This window comes from Onychomys torridus, chromosome 8 (assembly GCF_903995425.1).
Source record: "Onychomys torridus chromosome 8, mOncTor1.1, whole genome shotgun sequence".
NCBI classification, from domain to species: Eukaryota; Metazoa; Chordata; class Mammalia; order Rodentia; family Cricetidae; genus Onychomys; species Onychomys torridus.
In genome coordinates this window covers 6,436,068-6,458,972 of record NC_050450.1, presented here as the reverse complement: position 1 = coordinate 6,458,972, position 22,905 = coordinate 6,436,068, and the positions used below count along the sequence as shown (strand labels likewise).

General features: G+C 43.4%; 1 protein-coding gene across 3 annotated transcripts in view; it reads left to right on the top strand.

Moving 5' to 3' along the window:
- The window catches only part of Bfar (bifunctional apoptosis regulator), a 36,101-nt gene that overhangs the window by 12,073 nt on the left and 1,123 nt on the right, over positions 1 to 22,905 (top strand). Inside the window, exons 1-8 of one of the 3 annotated variants that reach the window (XM_036197594.1) lie at positions 5,678 to 5,833; positions 7,362 to 7,445; positions 8,207 to 8,543; positions 12,792 to 12,996; positions 13,785 to 13,954; positions 16,612 to 16,756; positions 19,810 to 19,983; positions 21,396 to 21,598. In XM_036197594.1, coding sequence (XP_036053487.1) covers positions 8,281 to 8,543; positions 12,792 to 12,996; positions 13,785 to 13,954; positions 16,612 to 16,756; positions 19,810 to 19,983; positions 21,396 to 21,598 — 1,160 coding nt within the window. In that variant the 5' untranslated portion in view covers positions 5,678 to 5,833; positions 7,362 to 7,445; positions 8,207 to 8,280. Of the gene's footprint in view, positions 1 to 5,677; positions 5,834 to 7,361; positions 7,446 to 8,206; positions 8,544 to 12,791; positions 12,997 to 13,784; positions 13,955 to 16,611; positions 16,757 to 19,809; positions 19,984 to 21,395; positions 21,599 to 22,905 lie in introns of those variants that run through there. The other 2 variants (XM_036197593.1, XM_036197592.1) reach the window with 2 other exon arrangements.

Sequence of the window (22,905 nt, the reverse complement as noted above, 5' to 3'; positions counted from 1 at the left end):
GCTGGAACCAGAAAGATGTGTGAAAGACTTAGCTTGATTGCAAACCAAGGTGGAAAAACTTAATAACAGAGCCCCCAAAGTTGACTATTTCAAGGCCAGTTAGCTTAGAAGCAACTTAGAAAGCACACAGCTTTCAACTCTCAAGGCATCACATTAAGGGCAGAAGCTGAGAACTCCAGGGACCGAATAGAAGGAATTCACTCACCTGCCCTAGGCAACTGATGGGAGTAGACTGTTGTCCAGCTTCACATCTAGTTGTTTTTGTTTTTGTTTTTGTTTTTTGTTTTTCAAGACTGGGCTTCTTTATGAAGCCTTGGCTGTCCTAGAACTAGCTCTATAAACCAGGGTGGTCTCGAACTCACAGAGTTCCACCTGCCTCTACTTCTCGAGGACTAAATGCATGCCATACTACCACTGCCCAGCACTTTTTTTTTAAAAAAAAAAAAAAGTAAGCCAAAAATATAGATTTGTGTGTGTGTGTAAGTAACCAGGTTCATTTTAGTCTTGTCAAATTGACTCTGTATGAGACAGGGAATTATGTAGCTCAGGATGGTCGTGAACTTAATGTGTCTTAAGAATGACCTTGAGCTGGCAGTGGTAGCACACGCCTGTCATCAGAGGCAGGTAGATCTCTGAGTTCAAGGCCAGCCTTGTCTACAGAGCTAGTCCAGGACAGGCTCCAAAGCTACAGAGAAACCCTGTTTTGTAAAACAAACAAACGAAAAAGAATGACCTTGAGCCGGGCCTTTAACCAGAGGCAGGTGGATCTATGAGTTCTAGGCTAGCCTGGTCTACATAGTGAACTCCAAGACAACCATGTCTCAAGCAAATAGAAACAGTTGCAGCTGCATACTGTCTTACAAAAAGTAAGATCCTGTCTTACAAAAAGTAAGAGCCAGAGAAAAAGGACAGCCTAAGAAAGCCTGCCTGCTGCAGACAAGATGTTGCTTCAGCAGGTTGATGGCTATTGACAAAGACTGGTGTAGGACAGGGAATGGATACCACTTGACAACAATGCTTTGTCATTGTGAGGACCTCCTGGTCCATTCTAACCAACCCCCAAAGTAGGAGAGTGTAACGTGTGAGGAGCAGCTGCCACGCACACATTCACAGTGTGGAATTCAGACCTGGCTTCCAGTTGAGGACCTTGCTGTTCATTTGGAAACGCCAGCTTTTTGGAACGGTTTAATAATTGTGTGGGCTCCCAGAGTTTTGCTGTACCCTGCACTCCTAGGGACCAGCCTGTCATGAACTGTTTCAGTTGCTGGTCAGTATTTTCTGACACTCAGGTGTACATTCTCATTAGTTTAGAACTGGGTGATTAAAATACAGGTTAAACTAGGTGTCGTTTAATCTGTATCCTGTGAACAGGAGGATACTGAAGGTGTAAGTGGAGAGATTTCCCCGTGTCCTACCCCCGCCTCGTGTCCCTCAAGTCTTCATGGCCTTTGAGATGAAAAGACAGGTGGAGGAGGAGGTAGCCAAGCTGCCATTTGTCTGTGTGTGGGGGGGGGGGGGGGGGAGAAGGGAGTTCCGAGGCAGGGTTTCTCTGTGAAACAGACCTTGATGAACTCAGAGATCTGCCTGCCTCTGCCTCCCAAGTGCTGTGTGCACCACCACCGCCCCGCCCAAGCTGCCGTCTAAGGAGGCTTAATTGAGAAGCAGCTCACAGCCAGTGATGCCTGCTCTCTAGCTGGCCACATTTGCAGAACACAGCTGTAAACAGTCTCAGGTGTACAGGGTGTGTTCACCAAAGCCATAACATCTAAACTTGTAACTTGAATGTCACTAGATTTTATCAATTTTCCTCTACAAGCACTGCTTCCTTGCCCATGGAAGTAACCCCAGTTTATACAGATAGGAGAGCCGAGAAGAGCCTGAACTGAGGGACACATTATATGTACTCTTTCTGGTAGTTGTCTGGCAAGGTCTTACTATGTGGCCTAGGTTGTCTTTGAACTTATGATTCTCTTGCCTTTTCTTCTGGGTGCTGAATTGCAGATATGCGCACTGTACCCAGCTACTTTAAAGATTTTGAATTTAAATTAAAATGAACCTAACAGAACTTCAAAATAGCCAGGCATGGTGGTGCATAACTGTAACCCTGGCACTGAGGAGGCTGAGGCAATTGGATATCTGCCAGTTTGGGGCCAGCCTGAGCTACATAACAAACCCTAGACTCAAAAGACAAAATAAAAATAATCAGTTCCGGGGTTGGGGATTTAGCTCAATGGTAGAGCGCTTAAGGCCCTGGGTTCGGTCCTCAGCTCTGGCAAAAAAAAAACAAAAAACAAAAAAAAAAAACCCTACACTGTTTTCAGACAGGGCATTTCTGGCTAACCTGGAACTCAGTTACCTGGCTGTTTCCACCTCTTGAGCATAGCCTCCCGGCATGTGCTGCCACACCTGGCCCCTGAAGCTTGTTTTCTAGAATGAATTTTACAAGACAGTTACTGAGCCTAGCTTTATGTAATATGATTTATCAAATATAACTTTTTATCTTGTGGTTTCTGTGCTCTCATGAGAAAAACCTTAAGAGTTTTAGTGGGCAAGCCAGTTTTGTTTGCTTATTTTTGGTTTTTCAAAACAGGGCTTCTCTGTGTAGCCCTGGTCAGCCTGGAACTCACTCTGTAGAGCAGGCTGGCCTGAAACTCACAGAGACCCGCCTGCCTCTGCCTCCTGAATGCTGGGATTAAAGGCGTGAGCCACCATCATCCAGCCAGTTTTTAATTTAAGTTTTTAAGTTATTTTATTTTATTTCATGTGCATTGATGTTTTGCATACATGAATGTCTGTGTGAGGGTATCAAGTCCCCTGGAACTGGAGTTACAGATAGCTGTGAGCTGTCAGGTGGATGCTGGAAATTGAACCCAGGTTCTCTGGAAGAGAAGTCAGTGCACCCAACCACTGGGCCATCTCTCCAGGCCCTTTAATTTAATTTTTATTATGTTTATTATATGAGGAAAAAGGAATGCCCTGTGCCACAGATTGTGAGTAGAGGTCAGAGGACAACTTAGGGGAATTGGTTCTTTCTCACAGATCAAACTCAAGTTGTCAGGCTTGGCAGCAATCACCTTTAGCCACTGAGCCATTTTGCTGGCCCAGCAAACTAGTAGGCTATTTTTTAGAAATTAATTTCAGTATGCATTAATTTCTTTGCAAATGGCTCTGAAGTCTGTGCTCAGCCTCCTTCTCATTGCCAGTTACAATCTGTCTCCAGTTGCTGCTACATACAGATTATCTTGGGAGTCTTGTCATTACCATAAAGCTAACTTTTCTAAATTTCAATCATTTTTTCCTAAGACTGCCTTAGTCTTTGCTAACACCGTCTTAGTCAGTGTTCTATTGCTCTGGAGAGACACCATGACCATGGCAACTTTTATGAAAGAAAGCATTTAATTTGGGGCTTGCTTACAGTTTCAGAGGTTTAGTCCATTATCACCAAGATGGGGAACATGGTAGCATGCAGGCAGGTACTGTTGCAGTAGTTGAGAACTACATCCTGATGAGTGGGCGGAGAGAGCCTGTTACTGTCATGGGTTTTTGAAACCTTGAAACTGACCTTGAGTGACACACTTCTTCCAACAAGGCCACACCTCCTTCTATTCCTATCAAATAGTGCCACTCCCTGGTGACTAAGCATTCAAATTATGGGCCTATAGGGGCCTGCCTTTATCTATCTATCTATCTATCTATCTGTCTGTCTGTCTGTCTATCTGTCTATCTATCTATCTATCTGTCTGTCTATCTGTCTATCTATCTATCTATCTGTCTATTTTCTGAGAGTTTCTTAGGCAGCCCTGGCTCTCCTGGACCACGCTGGCCTCAAACTCAGAGATTTACCTGTCCCTGCCCCTGCCCCTGCCCCAGAGTGCTAGGATTAAAGATGTGTGCCACCACTGCCCAACATGGGCCACTCTTATTCAGCCCACCACAGGCACCTCTTTGGAATGTGCATGTTGGGGCAGCACCCCTCCCTGCCATGTGCATATAATGAAGTAAGTGTTGAGTGGTCTGTCCTAATGCTCTCTACCCCCACCCCCCAAGACTATATAGCTTTACACTGTATAGCCCTAGCTGGCCAAGAACTCACAGATAATCTGCCTGCCTCTGCCTGCCATGTGCTGGAATTCAAGGTGACCACCTAATTTTTTTGACACAGGTACTTACCTGGAAATCAGTTCAGCTAGACTGTGAGCCCCAGGATCTCCTTGTCTTTGGTTCCCTGATGGTGGGATTACAAACTTACATACCACTGTACCCAAATTTCCATGCATGTTAAGGCTTCAAACTCAGGTGTTCATGCTTACATGGCAAACACTTTAATGATCAAGCCATCTCCCTTTCCCCTTAATTTTTAATTTCTTTTTTTAAAGATGTATTTATGTATTTTATGTATGAGTGCTCTACCTGCATGTGCCCTCCAGAAGAGGGCATTGGATCCCACTATAGATGGTTGTGAGCCACCATGTTGGTGCTAGGAATTGAACTCAGGACATCTGGAAGAGCAGCTAGTGCTCTTAACCACTGAGCCATCTCTCCAGCCCTTAATTTATTTTCTTAACATTATATATTTTCTTCATTGCCCCACAGGGCTAATCCCTAGTCCCTGCATTTTGTTTTCTGCCTCCTTAGACCCAGGCATTAATACCTTGTGTGGTGGTTTGAATGGTAAATGTCCCCCAGAGTCTTGGACATTTGAATTGGTCCCCAGTTAGTAGAGACAGCTGTTTGAGTAGGCTTAAGAGGTGTGACTTTGCTATAGAAAGTGTATCACATAGGGGTAGACTTGGAGTCTTTGAGCATCATTTCTAGTTAGCTCTGTGCTTTGTGCTTGTGGTTTAAGATGTGAGCTCTCAGCATCCTGGTCCCGCCATGCCTGCTGCTTATTGTCATGCTTCCCTGCCATGATGGACTCTTATCCCTTTGGAAGTGTAAGCCAAAAAAAAACCCCTTCTGTAAGCTACCTTGGTTATGGTGTTTTAACAGAGCAACAGTATCAAGACATCTTTATAACTTGTCCATAATTATTCTCTCAGTCTCGCCCATCCCTCATTCACAGAGAGATTTGTCATCTAGAACTCAGTTTCACTGACCTCATTGTACCTGAAACCTTTTTGTGCTCTCTCACAGGAGACACCATATCAGATCACAGCCCTGTCACTTGCTGATTTGACAAAAACACAAAACAGTGCCTGAGGTAGGCCTAGCTCTCACTTAGAAGGCCTTTATTCTCCTGGCTCTAACTCTGATGTGATGGTCATTATCTAAGGACCTGGCTTTAGGAGATGCTCAGTGAGTAGTGGTGTGCTGGGCTGAGAATGTAGCTCAATGCCTAGTATGGACAAGGCCCAGGATCCTCAGGAGTGCAAAACCAAAACAAAAATGCTTATGTTGTACTTACATGCTAGGCTTTGTACTTGACACCGCACTTGCATTAACATTTGATTCTGCCAATGTCACAATGAAGTAAACATTATCTCTGAGCCTGTCACCCTGAGGAGGCTGAGCTGCACACTGGGTCCTGTGTTTTGTTTGTTTGTTTGTTTTTGTTTTTCAAGACGGTTTCTCTGTGTAGCTTTGTGCCTTTCCTGGAACTCACTCTGTAGCCCAGGCTGGCCTCGAACTCACAGAGATCTGCCTGGCTCTGCTGGGATTAAAGGCGTGTACCACCACCGCCTGGCTGCACTTGTGTCTTTAAAGGAATTGTGCCGAATGGAGTCAAAGACTGGCAGCAGAAACAGTGAGCACCAGCAAGGCCATGGGAGGCTGGCAGCACTACAGAAGCCGCATGCACTGATTGTGTGACTGCACTGTGCATTTGCACCATCATGTAAGTCTTACAAGATGTAAGACTTCTTGCTTAGCTACTGAACTGAGCATGTGCTGTCATATAGCTGGAGTGGCAGAATCCTAACAGCAACCAACCCTGTTTACAGAAGTGAAAATACTGAGCTTGTTATCTTACATGAACAACAGCCCTCAGCATTCCAGGAAGTTATCTGTCCTTGGGCAAGTGGAGCTTACAGGTTAGGGGCATTTTTGTTTTGTAGATCTCTTAAGCATAGTAGAGTAATTCAATTTTAGCCCTTACAGCTGGTCTCATACTGGAGTCAGTTCTCCTGCGTCTGCCTCCTTGGTGCTGGAATTACAGGTATGAGCTACCATGGTCAGTTTTCATTTGTTGTATCATGGTCTCCATATGCTTTCAGGCTAATTCAGATTAACTCCCATGACCCTCCTCAACTCCTGAACAGGCACATACTGCTTGTTAACGTGGTGTCTCCAAATGTAATGCATAAGCCCTTGTCTTTGTGACCAGTGTGGGCAGCAACAGCAAGACTGAGAAACTTACCAAAACACCAGAGATAGTGTGTGTCCTTTGCCTCCCTCCTCCTTTGGGGAGTGGAGTGCTGTTGCTTTTGTTTGAGACGGTCATACTCCATAGGCTAGGCTGACCTGGGATTCACTCTGTAGCTGGGACTTTACTTGGCTCACAGTACTACCTCTGCCTCCTGAGCACTGAGATCACAGCCATGAGCTCTACACTGGGCTCTGAATGAACATTTCTTCAGCCTTGCTTCCCACCATACCTCCTGGAGCCTTTCCTTCCCCCTGGTCCTTTGGTTTCTGCTCTTTCTACCTTTCATAGTTGAGGCAGAGCTGGAAGAGCCTCCATAATGTACCCACAGTCTATGCTAAGGAGCGAGGCATTTTCAAGTCTTAACTCCAAGGCTTTGCCACTGTACTGTTGTCCGTTGTTGAAAGGACCCTGAAGGTAGAGATGGCATCGTGTGTTCACTGACTAGCCTGCACCAAGCACTGGTTTTGGAAGCCCCTGGGGTTTCTCGGAATAAACCCAGCATAAGGTGGGAAGTTCAGGAATTCAAGGTCATTCTTAGCTACATAGCAAGTTTGAGGCCAGTTTGGGCTACCAGAGACCTCTGCCATTAAGAAAAAAAAAAATCCCATGTCCCAGATAGAATGAGTCTTTGAACTGGGAGTGGTAACACAAACCTTAATCTTAGCACTTGGGAATCAGGATGGGCTCTGAGTTACACAGATTTACTCTGAGTTCCAGGACAGCCAGTGTACCCAGCAGGACCCTGTCTCAAAAGAAAAAGAATCTTTAGTATGTTCCCGTGGTACCAGGCTGACCCAGTCCAGAAAGCACAGCCTGCATGTTGAGGTTGTTTTGGGAAAGGAAAGGGTGATGGGGGAGCTGGCCTGGCACAGGGTACAGGAGAGCAAGAACATGCTAACTTTCTTGGAGTACTCCAGGAAAGCCCTTAAGAAGTAACACTTAATCAGGAAAAGGCAAATGTCCATAGACAATGGAATTGTTCTCTTTTTTGAAACAGGGTATCTTGAATTCTGTATTTAGCTGAGGAAGATCCTGAACTGTTGATCCTTCTGCCTCCACTTCTCAAGTGCTAAGATTATAGGTATGAACCACTATGTTCAGTCTTCAAAATGTGGTGTATAGGGTGCATATCTGTTGCTGGTGGTTTTTTGTTTTGTTTTGGGGGTTTTTGTTTGTTTTGTTTTGTTTTGTTTTGTTTTGTTTTGTTTTGTTTTTCAAGACAGGGTTTCTCTGTAGCTTTGGAGTCTATCCTGGATCTCACTCTGTAGACCAGGCTGTCCTCAACGTCACAGAGAGATCCACCTGCCTCTGCCTCCCGAGTGCTGGGATTAAAGGTGTGCGCCACCACTGTCTGGCTACCGATGGTTTATAGAATATAAAATCATATTAATTAAATTTGTCACATTAAAAATCAGAACTCTAGGGTTGTGGATATAGCTCAGTGGTTAAAAAAAACAAAAAAACACCTCACTAGAATGCCTTAGGCCCTGAGCTTTAACCCCAGCACCACACAAAACAGATTTCATTGAATAAAGCTTAGAACTCTAGGGCTGGAGATGCAGCTCAGTTGGTAGAGTTTCTGTCTAGCACGTATGAAGCCCTGGGTTTAGTCCCTAGTATCACAGAAACCAGGTGTGGGGTGCATGCCTCTCTCTTAGCATCTTAGCTTGAAGCAGGAGGAGTTTTGAAGCCAGCCTGGACTGTATGACTCGCTTCCCATCCACACACCCCCACCCCCACCCCCACCCCCACTCCCACCCCCACCCCCGGGCGGGGGCTTTAATAGAATGGCAGCATCTTACACGGCTAATATTCATCCTGTTTTATTGCTTTCTTCTTTAGATTTTATGATGCATTATAGCAGTGTCCTGATTCTGAAAGTTTCTATGTGTATGGATCCCATAATTTACTGAGAGATGGAGGAGCCTCAGAAAAATGACCTGAACATGACAGGGCTGGAGGAAGATAGTCCCATCAAAAGCACCGGCCCTCAGATTTCTGTTAGTGAATTTTCCTGCCATTGCTGTTACGACACCCTGGTTAACCCCACCACCTTGAACTGTGGCCATAGCTTCTGCCGACACTGCCTAGCTTTATGGTGGATGTCTTCAAAGAAGACAGAGTGTCCAGAATGCAGAGAAAAATGGGAAGGTTTCCCCAAAGTCAACATTCTCCTCAGGTAATATTGGGTGATTGGCAGCATGAATGTGCTATATGGTTTCTCTGTGGGAACTGCAGTTTGAAAAGGAGCAGGCTCAGGGCAGATCATTCTAGGAGCTTGGAACCAAAAAACAAGACTGCTTTTCTCAGAAATGGCTGTCATCTGCCCTTCTGTTTTATTTATTTATTTTTTAGGCAAGGTCCCCCTATGTCATGCTGGCTAGCATGGAAGCTGCTGTTCGATCAGGCTGGCCTAAACTGAGAGACCTCTGCCTCCTGAGTTCCACTCCCATCACCCTTCCCTGTTATCCCCCTGAACCGTCTTGCTTTTCACTTTTTTGTGAGTCTCCCTCAGCTCTAGCTGCTTCAAACTCACACTGGTCCTCTTGCCTCAGCCTACTGAGTGCGGGGATTACAGGCACAGGGTAACATGCCCAGCTGATTGTTTTATTCTACAGGAAGGAACAAATCAATTTCTGGTTATGACCATTGATTGTAATCCCCTGTTCTGGAACACATATTACTGATTTATAATATAACTATACAATCAGAAGTAACTGCTAATTGTCATAATCTGTAAATAAAATTTATGATAGTCATCACTTGATGGAGTTTCTCTCACAGCCAGCAACAAGGCCTTTCAGATGGCCAGTCCTTCCCTGAGTTCCAGTCATTGTTTGGGTTGGGTTGGGTTTCTTTTCTTTTTCTTTTTTTAAGATTTATCTATTTATGTATATGACTGCTGTATTGACTTTATGCCAGAAGAGGGCATCAGGTCCCACTATAGATGGCTGTGAGCCACCATGTGGGTGCTGGGAATTGAACTCAGGAACCTCTAGAAGAGCTATCTCTCCAGCCTCTTCTTTTTGTTTTTAGGCTTATTTATGTGTATGATGTTTTACCTGGATGTTTTTATGTATATCTTATGTGTGTTTGCTGCCCGAGAAAGGCAAAGGAAGGTGTCGAATCCCCTGGAATTGGAGTTATGATCATGTAGGTTTTAGGAATCAAACCCAGATTTCTGTAAGAACAACAGCACTTAACACAGAACCTTCTCTTCAGTTCCTCCTAGTTCTTATTTGTTGGTTGGGGGGGGATGAGGGAACAGGCTGTTGTTTTTTTATGGTGTGTGTGTGTGTGTGTGTGTGTGTGTGTGTGTGGAGCTTTTTGTTTGTTCATTCGATTATTCTTTGAGACAGATTTCACTATTGTCTGGGACTCGCAGAGACCTGCCTGCTTCTGCGGGGATTAAAGGCGTGTGCCCCATGCCCATCGACTGTTCCCGCTGTCGCTTTAGCCTAGCCTTTCTCAGATCGGTAGAGACCATTAACCCAGCATTGGTCATAACTGTTGGCTTGGCTTTGCCTAAAGATTAATCTTACCTGGAAAGAGGGCTCCCTGATTTTATGTAATTGAAAATGAAAAGAGCCCTCTGGGGGCCAGTAAGATGACTCCATGGGTAAAAGACACTTAACTGCCAGTCCTGACAACTCAAGTTTAATCTCTTGGATCCACATGGTGGAAATTGTCTTCCAACCTCCAGCATGTGCCATGGAGAGAAAAATGGGAAGGTTTCCCTAAAGTCAACACATTTATAAACATACACAAAAGAAATAAATGTAATAAAAATATTTTTAGAAAGAGTCCTAAATTCCCTCATACCTAGTTTGGCTCTCAGAGCTCCTACAGCAGACCAGCCTGGTAAGTCAGCACTTTCCTCATCAGAGAAGCTTCTTATAGCACACAGATGCTGCTACTGAAGTCCAAAACTGCTGGACTTAGCAGAGAATCAATGACTGTGGCACTCAGCTCCAACTGGTTGTAACCCAACCCTACACCTAAGGCTCAGGGAAAATCATGGAAAGATTGGAGGGCCAGGATACTTGGTGTGAGTTAGTGTCTTTGAGACATGACAAAGGAGCTACAGCCGTGAAATCCGAAAATTTTCTGCCTAAGCCAGATCTGAATAAACATACCACCACTTGACAGTTGACATGCCAGTGTGGTTGGGAAAATTTCTCAAGTCTTACCCCCTAGATCAAGAGCTAATGACAATCAGTGGCTGCTGAGAGGAAGGAATCAGTGTTCTCCAGGGGCAAACTCACTGATAAGCCATCCTATTCCCAATGGTCAGCCTTCAACACATGTATACTTGAGCAACACTAAATGGACTCAGTGGATTTTATATATAAAACATTAATAAAGAAGTCATTAATTTTTTATCTTTTTGTTGTTGTTGTTGTTTTTGTTTTAAGACAGGGTTCCTCTGTGTAACAACCTTGGCTGTTTTGGAACTCGTTTTGTAGTCCAGGCTAGCTTTGAACTCACAGAGATCTGCCTGCCTCTGACTCATGAGCGCTGGGATTAAAGGCATGTGCCACCACCTCCCTGGCAGAAGTCATTAATTTTTAAGGGGAGGAATTGGAGAAGAGGGAAAGGTGCAAATGGTGTAAATTCAGCATTCATATATGAAATTCTCAAAAAATTTTTAATTAAAAAGAAACTAGATTTTCTTCTGTCAAAAAATAACTATATAGAATACTGTTTCCAACTGACTTCATTTTCCATTTCTGTAAACGTTTTGTTTTTGTTTTTGTTGTTTTGTTTTGTTTCAAGATGGGGTTTCTCGGTGGATCCTGTCCTGGAACTCACTCTGTAGCCCAGGCTAGCCTCAAAACCATGGTAACCAGCCCTACTTGGCCTCTTGAGTGCTGGGGCTGCAAGTGTTAACAGCCCTGGCTAGATTATTGTTTATATTATTTTACTAAGATTCAAAATTAGTAATCAAGCTAAAGATCTCCCTCACCTCAGAATCCTTTCCTTTTTCTGCAGAGTAATTTCAGTTATGACTTAGTTGTAATTTCATTCAGACTTATAAAACTTTTTTTTCAAAACAGAGTTTCTCTGTCTAACAGTCCTAGCTGTCCTGGAACTCACTTTGTACACTAGGCTGGCCTCAAACTCACAGAGATCCACCTATTTGTGACTCCTGAGTATGGGGATTAAAGGCATGTGCCACCACCACCCATGCCAGATTTTTAACACTTTTGAAGAGGCTAAGAGAAAGAACTCAGGAGCTGAGATCACTGACTGCTTCTGCAGAGGACTTGGGTTCAGTTCCCAGCTCTAGGGATGGTGCCCATATATCTACTCAGGCACACACCTGCACATGAAATAAGTAAATTTGTAAAACAAAACAATCCTTTGTAGAGCATGCTGGTACAGGAAGGGGGATTCAGGAGTTTAGTCATCCTCCGCTATATGGAGAATTCAAGGCCAGCCTGGGCTACATGAGACCCTATTTCAAAAAATAAAAAAATAAAGACAAATACTTTTTAATATATGTGCTGACAGAAAAATGCTAGTATTTCCCACATTAGTGGTATATTATCGGCATGGCACTGCAATATACTGTTGTCATCCAGCATTATGTGTGTCCTAGATTATCTAACTTGACATGGAGTAGCCCAGTAGGTAGGTACATTTATAAAAATATATAGTATTCCACTATAAGAATTCAGTATTGTTGGCCAGGCGGTGGTGGCACACACCTTTAATCTCAGTACTTGGGAGGCAGAGCCAGGCCGATCTCTGTGAGTTCAAGGTCAGCCTGGTCCATAGAGCTAGTTCCAGGACAGGCTCCAAAGCTACACAGAGAGAAACCCTGTCTCAGTGGGGGGAAAAAAAAAAAAGCAGTACTTGCCACTCACGAATGATGATCAGAGTTTGATGATGGAACTCCTGAAAGCTGTTATCTAACTACCACAAATGCATGGCCACACTCAAACACACATGGAACACATGTGTGCACATAATCATTATAAGTAATTTTTTTGAGTCAGTCTCACTGTGTCACCAAGCTATCCTGTAACTGTCTATGTAGACTAGGCTAGCCTAGAACTCAGTTCTGCCCCTGGAGTGATGGGATTAAAGGTATGTACACCACACCTGGCAATACGAGTGTGGCAAATTTCAGGGGCAGGGCTGTAGCTCAATGTTAGAGCATGTTGCTACCATATATGAGGCCTTAGGTTCAAACCCTAGTACTTCCAGAAAAAACAAATCTGATGTAAATATTTCATTTCACTGTTTTCTTAATGGTGGACACATAAGTTGTTCTTATGTTTTTGCTTTTATCATGAAGCAGAACTCTTTGCTGCTCTCCTAGGCACCTATGTGGATTATGAAATGTTTGTATTAATGGATGTGGTCTCTGAATGCTATGTTTTGTCAAATATCTGTCCTATGATTTCTCTCTTCTCCACAGGGATGCTATTGAAAAGTTATTTCCTGATGCCATTAGAATGCGAATTGAAGACATTCAACAGAATAATGACATAGTCCAAAGTCTTGCAGCCTTTCAAAAATATGGGAATGATCAAAGCCCCTTAACTCCCAGCACAGGGCGAGTGAATCAGCAGAGAGGAGGGGGATTCTTCTCCGGCGTGCTCACAACTTTAACTGGTGTAGCAGTAAGTTTGGCTGTTGAATCTGCACCCTGTGCCACCCACAGATCGCCCAGAAGGCAGTTCTTCTAACATCACTTGAAACAGTTGATGGTGTGACCATGTGTAACTCATTAAAATTATATTGTATGTTGGTAACAGAGACCATGACAGTAGTTGTTTCCTTGGTCAATGTTAGCTCTGTCCTGTTCAATCCTCCTGACCTGTGCAGTGAGTGGCATCATGATGAACCCCATTTTAGAATGGAGGAAAGGGGCAGAACAAGACTGAGAAACACTTTTTTTTTTCTTTTAAAGATTTATTCATTTATTATGTATACAGTGTTCTGCTGCACATATCCCTGCAGGCCAGAAGAGGGCACCAGATCTCATTACAGATGGTTGTGAGCCACCATGTGGTTGCTGGGAATTGAACTCAGGATCTTTGGAAGAGCAGGCGGTGCTCTTAACCTCTGAGCCATCTCTCCAGCCCGATGCTAGACTCTTAAGAGCACTCACAGCATGGCCAATGCAAAGACTTCTTCAACTCTTAAAGTTTTCCCCATAGAAAAGGCATGTGAGTTGGAGGGGTCAGGGATGCAGCTGTTCCTCAGCTGTCTGCTGTGTACCCTTTCCAGCTCTCTCTGCCAGCCATGAGCAGACAGAAATGAGTCTAAAGACATTGTGTCCTCACTTCGCTATGGCAGAGGTTCCCTGCTTTCCTGTATTCTCAGATTCAGCCCTTTCCATGCCCTGCCCAACACTTACATCCTCAGAAACTGACCTTTCCACTTCTGACAGCTGGTCTCCTTTCAGGTCATCCTGCTTGTGTATCACTGGCGCAGCAGAGATTCTGAGCATGGCCTCCTGGTGCACAAGGCTGTGGTCAAATGGACAGCAGAAGAAGTTGTCCTCTGGTTAGAACAGCTGGGCCCTTGGGCTTCTCTGTACAGAGAAAGGTTCTTATCTGAAAGAGTAAATGGAAGGTGAGGAAAAAAAATCTTCCACACCAGGCCAGGCATAGTGTTGCATACCTAAAATCCCAGAGGTAGTTGGGATCTCTGTGAGTTTGAGGCCAGCCTGGTCTACCTAATAAGTTCTAGTCTAGCCAGGGCTACATAAAGAAACCCCGTCAAAAACAAAACCAAACCCTCTGGCATAAAGCCATGTTTGTAAATGACTTTATTGAGATACAGTCTACCTGCCACAAATCCTTGTAGAAGTGTAGAAACGTGTTGTTGGATTTTTTTTTTTTTTTAACTCTTTGGGGTCCTGCCACCCAGCTCCCAAATCACATGGCGTCTTATTCTTTCTTATGAATGCTGGGCCTAAGTTTGGCTTGTTTCTAGCCTGCTTTTCTTAAATTATCCCATCTGCTTTTTGTCTCTAGGCTTTTATCTTTCTCTATACCTTTCTTTACTCTTACTCTGTGGCTGGCTGTGTAGCTGGGTGGCTGTGTAGCTGGGTGGCTGGCCCCTGGGGTCCTCCTCCTCCTCCTTTTGCTCCTAGATCTCTCTTCCTATTTATCCTCTCTTCCTGCCAGCCCCACCTATCCTTTCTCCTGCTTTCCTATTGGCTGTTCAACTCTTTATTAGATCAATCAGGTATTTTAGACAGGCAAAGTAACACAGCTTCACAGAGTTAAATGCAATATGAAAGACTGCAGCACACCTTTGCATCATTAAACAAATGTTCCACAGCATAAACAAATGTAACACATCTTAATATTCCACGATAAACATGGGTTTGTAATGTCTTCACAGATATGTACAGTCTATCTTTAGAACAATTTCCTGACTCCCAAAAGAAAACTCTTCCCTTTCCTGGTCTATCCTCAGTCCCTTCTCCCTCAGCAGATACCATTTATCTTTATCCAGAAATGTATTTGTCTATGGTTTTTGCATATTAATGTAATCATACAATATGTAACCCTTTTGTGTTCAGCTTTTCACTTGGCATAATTTCAGGGTTCACACATGAGAAAAAGCATGCATCTGTGCTTTATTCTGTGTCTGGCAAACTCCCTTGTATGGATAGGCCAGATTGTGAGTTCTTCACTTGATGAGCATTTGAGTTGATTCCATTTGTTGCTGTTCTAAAGAGTCTGCTGCTAAGATCATTCATGCACAAAGTTTTGTGTATTCTGGGAACTCTCTTGGAGAAGAATGGCTGCATCACAGGGTCAATCTGTTTACTTTTCAGACATGTTGTTGAACTGTTTTCCATAGGGGCTGACATTTTTAATTTTTGTGTTACTCCTCATTATGAAAGTAACATTACTTTAAAAACATAATGTAAGACATTATGACCTCAAAAGTGCAATGTGTTTATGTTGCTGCTCTTCACAGAATATTGCTGTTAATATCATAATAGACATAACTGAGCATGGTGGTACATAGTTGTCATCCCAGCACTTGGAAGATGGAGGTAGGAGGGTCAGAGATCAAGGTCAACCAGATCTATACATCATACCCTATATCAAAAAAAAAAAAATCTTACTAGATATCTTTCCAATTCTGAATGTGTTTCCTTGGTGGGGTGTCCTGCTGGGGATCACATAGGGCTTTGAACATGCCAGCTCCTCTCTCTGCCATTGAAACCCTCCCCAGCTGTAGCTGTTTTATGTTTATACAGGAAGGAACTGCCTTTTAAATTCTTTACTATTGAACTTTATCCAATCATCGAGAATGGTTTAACACTGAGTCATTTTAGAAATAGATATTTGGGGTTTTGTTTGTTTTCTTTTTACATTTTGTTTTGTTTTCTCATTTTGTTTACTTTTTTAGATAGTGACTTTTAAATTTATTTATTTTTATGTGTATGTGGTTTTTACCTCCATTTTTGTCTATGCACCATGGTTATGCCTGGCACCTTTAGAGGCCAGAAGATGGTCTTCAGATCCCCTTACATATAGTCATTAGCCACCATATCAGTGCTGGGAATTGAACCTAGGTACTCTGGAAGAGCAGCCAGGGCTCTTAACTGCTCAGCCATCTCGCTAGCCCCTAGATAATTGTTTATTGATAAGGAAAATAAGTAAGGGGTTTGTTTATAACTTTCATTAAGTTGAATTAGTATCCCAATACACTGTTTTGTTTATTTTTGAGATTGAGATCTCAGTATGTTGCCCAGGTTGGCATCAGACTTAACCATTCTGTTGTGTCAGCCTTCCAAGTCACTAGTATTACAGATATGCATTATTGAACCCAGCTAGAACAACCACTCTTAATGTAATAAGTTGGATTTCCTTCTGGTTTTCTCCTACACATACTCTTTTAAAAATAAAATAATATATGACAACAGGAATCTGTAATTGACAGATTGGAGGCTTAAGAACAAACACTCTGATGTGCCTAGGCAAGTCACTTTATATCTGAAGCCAGCTTCTGATTCACAAAATGGGCATGATGCTACTCTCTGCAGAGTTAAATAAATAATGACAATAGTGTGTGAAAATATTTTCTACTGGTAATTGGCTGGTAGTAAGCAAACTGTTCTTGGCAGTCATCAGCACTGCTGCCTGCATTTAACATTCTGCCTTTCCAAGCAAGCCTGCATATTTGCACAGTAAGGCAGAACTCAGTGTTTAAGGTCTGCATCTCGTGTATAATCTCAGAAGTCGTCTTTACCCCTCCCCCTCCAGGTTGCTTTTAACTTTGACAGAGGAAGAATTTTCCAGGGCACCATACACCATAGAAAACAGTAGCCACCGAAGAGTCATCCTCATGGAGCTGGAGAGGGTGAGAACTCTGGGTGTGAAGCCACCCCAGAATCTCTGGGAGTACAAGGTAAACTCTCATTCGTTTTTTTTTTTAATTGGAAAAAAAAAAAAGTAGAAAACCACTAGCAATTATCTTCTTGCTCATTATATAACTTAAGAAAGAAAGCATTGTGGACCACAAGTCCCACCCCTCCAGAGGCACCATGTTCCTGCGGTGGGGGCTACACAATCATCTCAGGCCTTTGCCCACAGGATGCAGTGTTTCACAGGCAAGATGCAAGAAGCATGCATAGTCTTCTGTAAATAGCTGCTTCTCCCTGGGACTCCAGTTCATTCTCTTTCTCTTTAATCTTTCACTGGACATGTATGTGACAATTTATGGATTTTCCTGTTGGTGGACAATAGCAACTTTTCTGTTTTCACTATCACTAACAGTGCTGCTTTGGACATTCTCATCATTTTTCAGCTCATATACACAGGTGATTATTACAGTATATGTAGAGGAGTGGAATTATTAAGTCACAAGTAATACACAGCTTCATCTTACTATATTTGATAACTTGATTTCAAATGACTGTCATTTGATTCTCCTTCATAGACAGAATGTAATGTATACTGTACTGGAATATTCAAACATGCATATTGAAAAAGACATTGTGAAGAAAGATAAAACCATATAATGCTTAAACATACAGTGGGAAATGCTTGTAGTTCAAGAGATAAAAATGGATCAAGTGGCTTTTATCCATTCTTAATATAACATGAAAGAGCCCACTCCAGTTTGTAGCTCCTGAATTGAGCCTTTTTAGTAGACAGTTTGTTACATCCCAATGTAAACTGCACTGGCTTTGAGAGTGGGGTGTTGTTTTGTTTCTTAGACACAGTCTGTCTTTGTAGTCCAAATTGACCTAGAATTCCTGCCTCAGACTCCTCAGCGCTAGGATTACAGACATGCACTACCAAGTCTGATGGGAAAAAAATACATTTAATGTAATTGGTCATAGCAGCACATTAAAAAAACCTAAGGGAGCCGGGTGGTGGTACATGCCTTCAATCCCAGAGAGGGAGACAGACACTGGTGGATCTCTGAATTGAGACCATCCTAATCTGCAGAGGGAGCTCCAGGATAGCCAGAGAAAACCTGTATCAAAAAACCAAAACCAGGCCGGGCGGTGGTGGTGCACGCCTTTAATCCCAGCACTCAGGAGGCAGAGGCAGGTGGATCTTTGTGAGTTTGAGGCCAGCCTGGTCTACCAAGCGAGATCCAGGGAAGGTGCAAAGCTACACAGAGAAACCCTGTCTCGAAAAAACCAAAACCAGCCAAACAAACAAAAAACAATCTAAGGGTCTGGGGAGATGGCTCAATGGATAACATGCTTTCTGTACATGAGCTGAGTTTTGATTCCCAGCATCCATGGAGAAGCAAGGCATGGTGGCCTATGTGTATAACCCTAGTTCTAATGGTCACCACTGTTGACCTATGACCTCTGCACACAGGGGAGAACACCTTCACAAATGTGAGCACATAAACCACACATACACACACACACACACACACACACACACACACACACACAGACAGAGAGAGAGAGAGAGGGAAATTTGTGCCCGTCATTAGCAAAATTAAATAACAGACAGACATACAAACATCCACTGAAAAGGAGAAGGTGACTGTGTGTTAAATAAGGAGATCACAGGGATAGCTTAGTGGTAGATCTTAGCATGCCTGCACAAAGAGCCTTTGTTCAATACCCAGCACATGGATGGATGATTGGTTGGCTGGTTGGTTGCTCTATCAAGAGATAGGCAAACAGATAGAAATCTTTTTTTAAGGCAGAATCTCACTATTGTCTAGACATGTCTAGACATGCCTGGAACTTGCCATCCTCCTGCCTCAGGCTCCCAGTTGCTAGGATTACATGCCTTCATCCCCATGCTTGACTCTGGTTTGTGAGATAGGGTCTCACCGTTGTAGCCCTGGCTGTTCTAGAACTCACTCTGTAGACCAGGCTGGCTTCAAACTCACAGAGATCTGCCCGTCTCTGCCTCCCAAGTGCTGGGATTGAAGGTGTACGCCACTATGCCCAGCATTGTGCTTGACTCCTAAAATTAACCTTTTTTAAAATTTATCCCGGTGGTGGTGGTGCACGCCTTTAATCTCAGCACTCAGAAGGCAGAGCCAAGCAGATCTCTGACTTTGAGGCCAGCCTGGGCTACATAGTGAGTTCCAGGAAAGCCGCAAATCTACACAGAGAAACCCTGTCTTCAAAAACAAAACAACAACAACAACAAAATAATACTAAATTTTTTAAATTTATCCTGATTTTTAAAGAATGGATATGGAGTTCCTCACTTGGAAACTTGTAGTTTGTTGTTGTTTTGGGTTTGGGTTTTTGTTTGTGATGATCCCAGGGTGGAGTCAGCATCAATGAAGGTGATGGTGGTCTTGAACAGTCCTCCTCCCTCCACTCTACAAGTGCTGGGATGATAGGGTTCAACACCCTGCCAAACTCGTGATGTGTCTTACAATATTGTTACATTTTTTATTATGCTTTTTAATTTCTGGGTATGTGTGCATACGTGTAGCTACCATGGCACATGTGTGGAAGTCAGGAAAATGTACAAATATTGGAAGTCTTTCCTTCTACCATGTGGGTCTTTGGGATCAAACTCATGCTGTCAGGTTTGGCAGCAGGTTCCTTTATGCACTAAGCTGTCTTGCCTAGCATAATATGTTTTTCCTGGAATGTGCTTGGGTATATGGCCTGCTTACATCTCTGAATACCACATGTGTGCCAAGTGCCCTCAGAGGTCAGAAGAAGGCATTGAATCTCCTGAAACTGGGATTAAAGGCAAGTACTATCACACCTAGCTAACCTCTTGGGTTTTGAAATGCTCTTTTTCTATGTGGCTTATCCTTGAACTTGTTCTGATACCAAGGCTGGCCTCAGATTCTTAGGCTTCCTGCTAAGATTAGAGATATTTGTAACCATGCCCAGCAAGAGTAGAGCTTTTTACAGTATATCTCAACAAATGGGCTCTATATTACACAAAAGATTGGCAGCAAAAATCATGGGACATTGAAGGAGTGCAGGTGGTCCTCTGTCTTGTCCTCTGCAGGCTGTCAACCCAGGCAGGTCCTTGTTCTTGTTGTACGCCCTCAAGAGCTCCCCACGGCTTGGCTTGCTGTACCTGTACCTGTTTGACTACACAGATTCCTTCCTACCCTTCATCCATACCATCTGCCCTCTGCAGGAAGACAGCTCTGGGGAGGACATCCTTACCAAGCTTCTGGTAGGTCTACAGAGTTCCTGGAAAAGGTAATTCTGCCATACCTCAGTGTCGTACCACCAGCCTTTGTGTGAATTTTGCAGGGAGAGTTACCTGAAGAAGAAAAGAAAGACTGGCCCTCTCCTGGAAGCCAGCTTTGTTTTCTGCACTACCCAACCAGAGTGGTGGCCCTTTTAGTCTTGAATTTTTTTTTTTTTTGTAAAAAGCATTGCTTCTGTTGCAAAAGAAGTTATTGTAGGTTCAGAACATCCTAAGAGATTAAATGTATGGGCTTTCAAATTTGGCAGGACCCCTAAAAGGTAGTAATTAGCCTACTACAAAGTAGGGTTTGGATCCTCCCTGAAGGCCTCACAATAATAAGCCATGGTCCAGCGTTGGCCAATTGTTTCTTCCATGTCATGTGTCATCCTCCAACTCCTGTGGGACCCATTTTACTGGGATGGCTTCTCTGGTTCTACCTGGTCATTTAGAGTAATGTCCTTTGCTCTGCTACTGTTGGATTAATTATTATAGTCTGTCTTTCTCAAAAAGTGTCATGCATATAGAAATTATGATCTGTAACCCACACCCATAAACGCTAAAGCAGAATTTTCACATCTCCAAAGACCCCTTTAGACACTGCAGTCAAGTGCCTGCCTACTGATTTTTGTCTCACATGCCTGTAAGAGTGTGTGCACAAACCCCTGACTGTTTGTCAAGCTCACTTTTTGTCAGCTAATACCGAATTTAAAGTGTAAGTACACACTATCAAGAAATCATTTTCATGCTGGTGGGGGGGGACGACATGGGACACAGAGGCAGGTAGATCTCTGTGAGTTCGAGGCCAGCCCGGGCTACAGAGTGAGTTCCAGGAAAGGCTTCAAAGCTTCACAGAGAAACCCTGTCTCATAAAACAAACAAACAAAAATAATTTTCTTTCTTTTTTTGTTTTTTTGAGGCAGGGTTTCTGTGTAGCCCTGGCTGTCTTGGAACTCACTCTGTAGACCAGGCTGGCCTCAAACTCACAGAGATCCACCTGCTTCTGTCTCTGGAGTGCTGGGATGAAGGGCCTTTGCCACCCATGTTCGGTTCCATACTTGGCTTTTATGTAGTACAGAAGATCCAAACACCGGCCCTCGTGCTTAACCATTAAGACATTTTCTAGCCCCATCCTTATCTATTTTAAGATGAATTATTACAAGGGAGATTGATAGATTAATATTCTATTTTAAGCCGTCCACGTGCTTTTAATCCTAGAACTCTGGACTGAGGCAGGAAAAAATGTGAATTCAAGGCCATTTAGAGCTATATAAAAAGATGCTGTCTGGAAAAAAATATATAGATTGTTAAAGGGGTATGTATGTATGTGCATACAATGTCAACATCACTTGTGTAAGTCAGTCCTGTGATTGAGACTGTGTGTGTGATTCTTTAAGGACCTGAGGGAGCCCACATGGAAGCAGTGGAGAGAATTCCTTGTCAAGTACTCCTTTCTCCCGTACCAGCTAATTGCAGAGTTTGCCTGGGACTGGCTAGAGGTCCACTACTGGACATCACGCTTCCTTATCGTCAATGCCATGCTGCTCTCTGTTCTGGAGTTGTTCTCTTTTTGGAAGATCTGGTCGAGAAGTGAGCTGAAGTAAGTGCCTTTCTGTGGTTGATGGTTGGAGCAGCAAGGGGCAGTAAAGAAATACCAGTGAGGAAGTTCCCCTTTAAAATATTTTTCAGACTTGGAGTGGGGGGTGATTCGGTGCTGGAGAGATGGAGAATTGCTCAGCAATTCAGAGCAAATGCTGCTCTTGTGGAGGACTGAAATTCAATCCCCATCACCCGCATCAGGTGACCTACAATAGCTTATAACTCCAGCCCCAGGGATCTGACATCCTCTTCTGGCCTCTGAGGGCACTGCATTCATGTGCAGAAACCCATGCATGGACACATACATATACACATAATTAAAATAAATAAATAAAATTAAGTCTTAGAAAAAAATTCTGCCGGAGGGTTGGGGATTTAGCTCAGTGGTAGAGCACTTGCCTAGCAAGTACAAGGCCCTGGGTTCAACAACAACAACAAAAAAAACTCTGCCGGGCTGGAGAGATGGCCCAGCAGTTAAGAGCACTGGCTGCTCTTCCAGAGGTCCTGAGTTCAGTTCCCAGCAACCACATGGTGGCTCACAACCATCTGTAATGAGATCTGGTGCCCTCTTCTGCCCTGCAAGCAAACACGCAGCCAGAACACTGTATACATGATTGATAGATAGATAGATAGATAGATAGATAGATAGATAGATAGATAGGTAGGTAGATAAACATTTAAAAAAATTCTGCCTGGACTCCTCAAGCTCTGGTTGACAAATACTCCTTAAGCAGCAAATAAGAAAGTTACTGTGGGGCCTAGAGAGATGGCTCTGCATTTAAGAGCACTAGCTGTACTTCCAGAGGTTCTAAGTTCAATTCCCAGCAACCACATGGTGGCTCACAACCATCCATAATGAGATCTGGCACACATGTATACAGAACACTGTATACATAATAGATGGATGGATGGGTGGGTGGATGGATGCATGGATGAGAGAGAGAAAGGAAGGAAGGAGAGAAAGGAAAGAAAGATGGATGCTGTGTCCAGGAGGCAGACTGCATGGTGTGTGGTGGTTTGGTTTTGTTAGAGTTGAGGTCTAAGTTAGGTTTCTATTGCCGTGATAGAACACCATGACTAAATCAACCTGGAGAAATCCAGCATGGTGGCACATGCCTTTAATCCCAGCCCTTGGGAAATAGAGGCACAGATCTTTGAGACCTTGGTCTACATAGTGAGTTCCAGGCTAGACAGAGCTACAAAGCAGGATCCTGTCTTAGAATAAAGAAATAAATACATAAAAAAAAAACCTAAAAACTAAACCAAACAAAACCAATGAACACAAAGAGCCAGGCACAATAGTGCATC